Genomic DNA, 2515 nt, shown 5'->3' with positions numbered 1-2515 from the left:
AATACAAATAACCAATATTTCTGCCAACAGGAGAGAAGAAATTTGTGTGTCCAGAATGTTCCAAGCGGTTCATGCGCAGTGACCACCTGGCCAAGCACATCAAGACACATCAGAATAAAAAAGGCGTGAGTGGCGTTCCAGTGGTAGCCAGTGCGGACTCCACCACCTCGTCGGACAGCATCATAACTTCCGGCGGCACCACACTCATCCTCACCAACATCCAACAGGGCTCGGTCGGCTCTAGCGGCACCTCAGACGTCCTGTCCAACTCAGAGATTCCTCTCCAGCTCGTCACCGTTTCCGCCAGCGAGGTCCTGGAGTGACCCAAACACCTCCCACGAACTCCATTACTTCTTTTATTCTTTTTTTATTACTATTTTTGTCTTCTTTTTGTACACATGTAGTATATATATATACGTATACCTACATATATGTATATAAAAATATGACCTATCATGACTGATATCATTTATGTTCATCTGCAGTCTTTAAAGAGGGAGAAAATTTATAGATTCGAATATTGTTCCCACATAAACACGCTAAAATGCCTTATTTTGTGTCATAGTTTAAGTCAAAATCATTGAATTGCATGAGGTCTTTGATGTATCTTTTAAAACAGGATGTTATTTAAGTTTTAGGGATTTCACCAGTAGGAGTACTGCAGGCATCACAGTCACAGATCTGTTTTTCTCGGTTGTGGCATAAAACATGGTTAAATTTTGATCAGTAATTTTTACCCTCCATGTCAGGCACGTGGTTAATTTTACAAATACTGCAACTTTTTTTTTTTTTTTTTGTACATTTTCACTTCAAGCAATTAGGAATAAATTGTTTAAGTTGTTGGCAAATTTTGCCTGTTTAAGAACCTCGCTGGTGGCAGAAAACGAACAATCATGTAATTAGACGTCTTTTGTAATATAATTTTTTTTTCAAGTACAATTAATTTTTTTATTCTCTTCTGCCATTTTTCTTCTGCTATCTTATAGGCTTTACATAGATTTGAAAATCTAATTCCCTTTTAAACCTGTATAGTACTGAAACACCCCACCCCATCCCCAAATGAGATCGTAATTTTACGATGATGTGCTTGAGGGTTAAATTTGCCAAAATTGACTTCCAATCTCAGCGAGACTTGGCCATGCAGTACTGTTTTGTTATGTTTTGCTAAAACTGGTGTTTTTGCAGGGAGTTGCACCGACTCGTGTTATTTGGTGATGGACCAAAAGAAGAGCTGAATTACGCAGCCGCCATATTTACCTGTGCTGTGTCCAGCCGTACCTGTCAGGTTTTTAAACCCCAACCTCCCCCCTACTCCTGTCTCTTACTGTAGCCTGGTTAAGAGAAGCTCTTCTTTAGCTGACTTGTCAAAAAAAAAAAAAGTTGTTCCCATTTCTGTTATTGATTTCCGTTTGATACATAAAATTGTTTTATATAAAAATGTTTTTATATACTGCCTAGAATACAGTTGATTTTACATTTGCTTTGTCAATACATGTATATGCCTCAATATGACTTATTTTATTATTCTAATATTAAATTTTTGTGTTTATGTATTACTGTACGTTTGGTTTCTTTTACTTGTTGTAGTGGTGTCCTGATACTTTGTAACCGAAGGTGATGAGTGAACCACTCATGAGATTTTTTTTTTCTGTAATTGAGAAATATGATGCCTTAAGTGGTGGTTTTAACGAAACACTATTTTTGATTTAATTTTTTTTCTCTCCATTTTGTAAGGAGCTGTTGTCATCGAGGTCCAGTTTTAACTGTTCTATGACAATATGGACTTTTGGCTGTACGTTTTCCAAATTTCTGAAACTGTTGTACAATGCCTAATTTTTGAGGGCAGCATTTGTTTTTGTACTAAACTAACTAAACCTCACTCTGTGTTAACGTGTCTTGATTGACTTTTGCATGGCTGTGTGCCAATTGGAACTATTTAAACACTAATTCTGCTTTGTTATATTGTCCCAGTCACCAATTTCATATTGTTATAAAATAATCTTAAATTTATTATTCTTAAAAAAAAAAAGTTACTGATAGTAACTGATTCATGTTAGGCTGGGTACATAAAAAATAATAGTATTTAGATAAATGTTTATGAACTATCACTCAGACCTTTTATTTGAGAAGCGGTTCAGTGTAGTAGGCACTGCATTTCTGGTTTTAAAAAGTATTTGGTGTGCGCCATGGTACTTGATCTACACGGAACCCCGGTGTAGACAGTCCAGCAGATGTCACTGCAACCGCAGGAGCACAAGAGGATCTCGGCTGACCCCCCTGCCACCTCCACCTCTTGATGGAACCAACATGTCACGTGCTTTTACTCCAGACCACTGGTTTGAGTTTGCTGATTTATGTTGTACCTGCAGGAGAACACAGCACCTATTTGTTTAATAATGCCACTGTCACTTCAATACGCAGACATACTAGCTGTCTCTCTATTTTTCGCTCATATCTAATTGACATTCACAGACCATTTTTGAAATGCAAAGGAACAACAAAAGTATTTCCCAGT

General features: G+C 37.2%; 1 protein-coding gene across 4 annotated transcripts in view; it reads left to right on the top strand.

Moving 5' to 3' along the window:
* The window catches only part of sp3a (sp3a transcription factor), a 10194-nt gene extending 8643 nt beyond the window's left edge, over positions 1-1551 (top strand). For all 4 annotated transcript variants that reach the window (XM_028991599.1, XM_028991598.1, XM_028991601.1 and 1 more), the window contains one exon: positions 31-1551. In XM_028991599.1, coding sequence (XP_028847432.1) covers positions 31-323 — 293 coding nt within the window. In that variant the 3' untranslated portion in view covers positions 324-1551. The remainder of the gene's footprint in view (positions 1-30) is intronic.
* Positions 1552-2515: the final 964 nt, after the last annotated feature.

The sequence above is a fragment of the Denticeps clupeoides genome, chromosome 9 (assembly GCF_900700375.1).
Source record: "Denticeps clupeoides chromosome 9, fDenClu1.1, whole genome shotgun sequence".
In the NCBI taxonomy this organism is placed as follows: domain Eukaryota; kingdom Metazoa; phylum Chordata; class Actinopteri; order Clupeiformes; family Denticipitidae; genus Denticeps; species Denticeps clupeoides.
The sequence above is the reverse complement of the archived record's forward strand: the minus strand, read 5'-3'. Positions and strand labels throughout refer to the sequence as shown.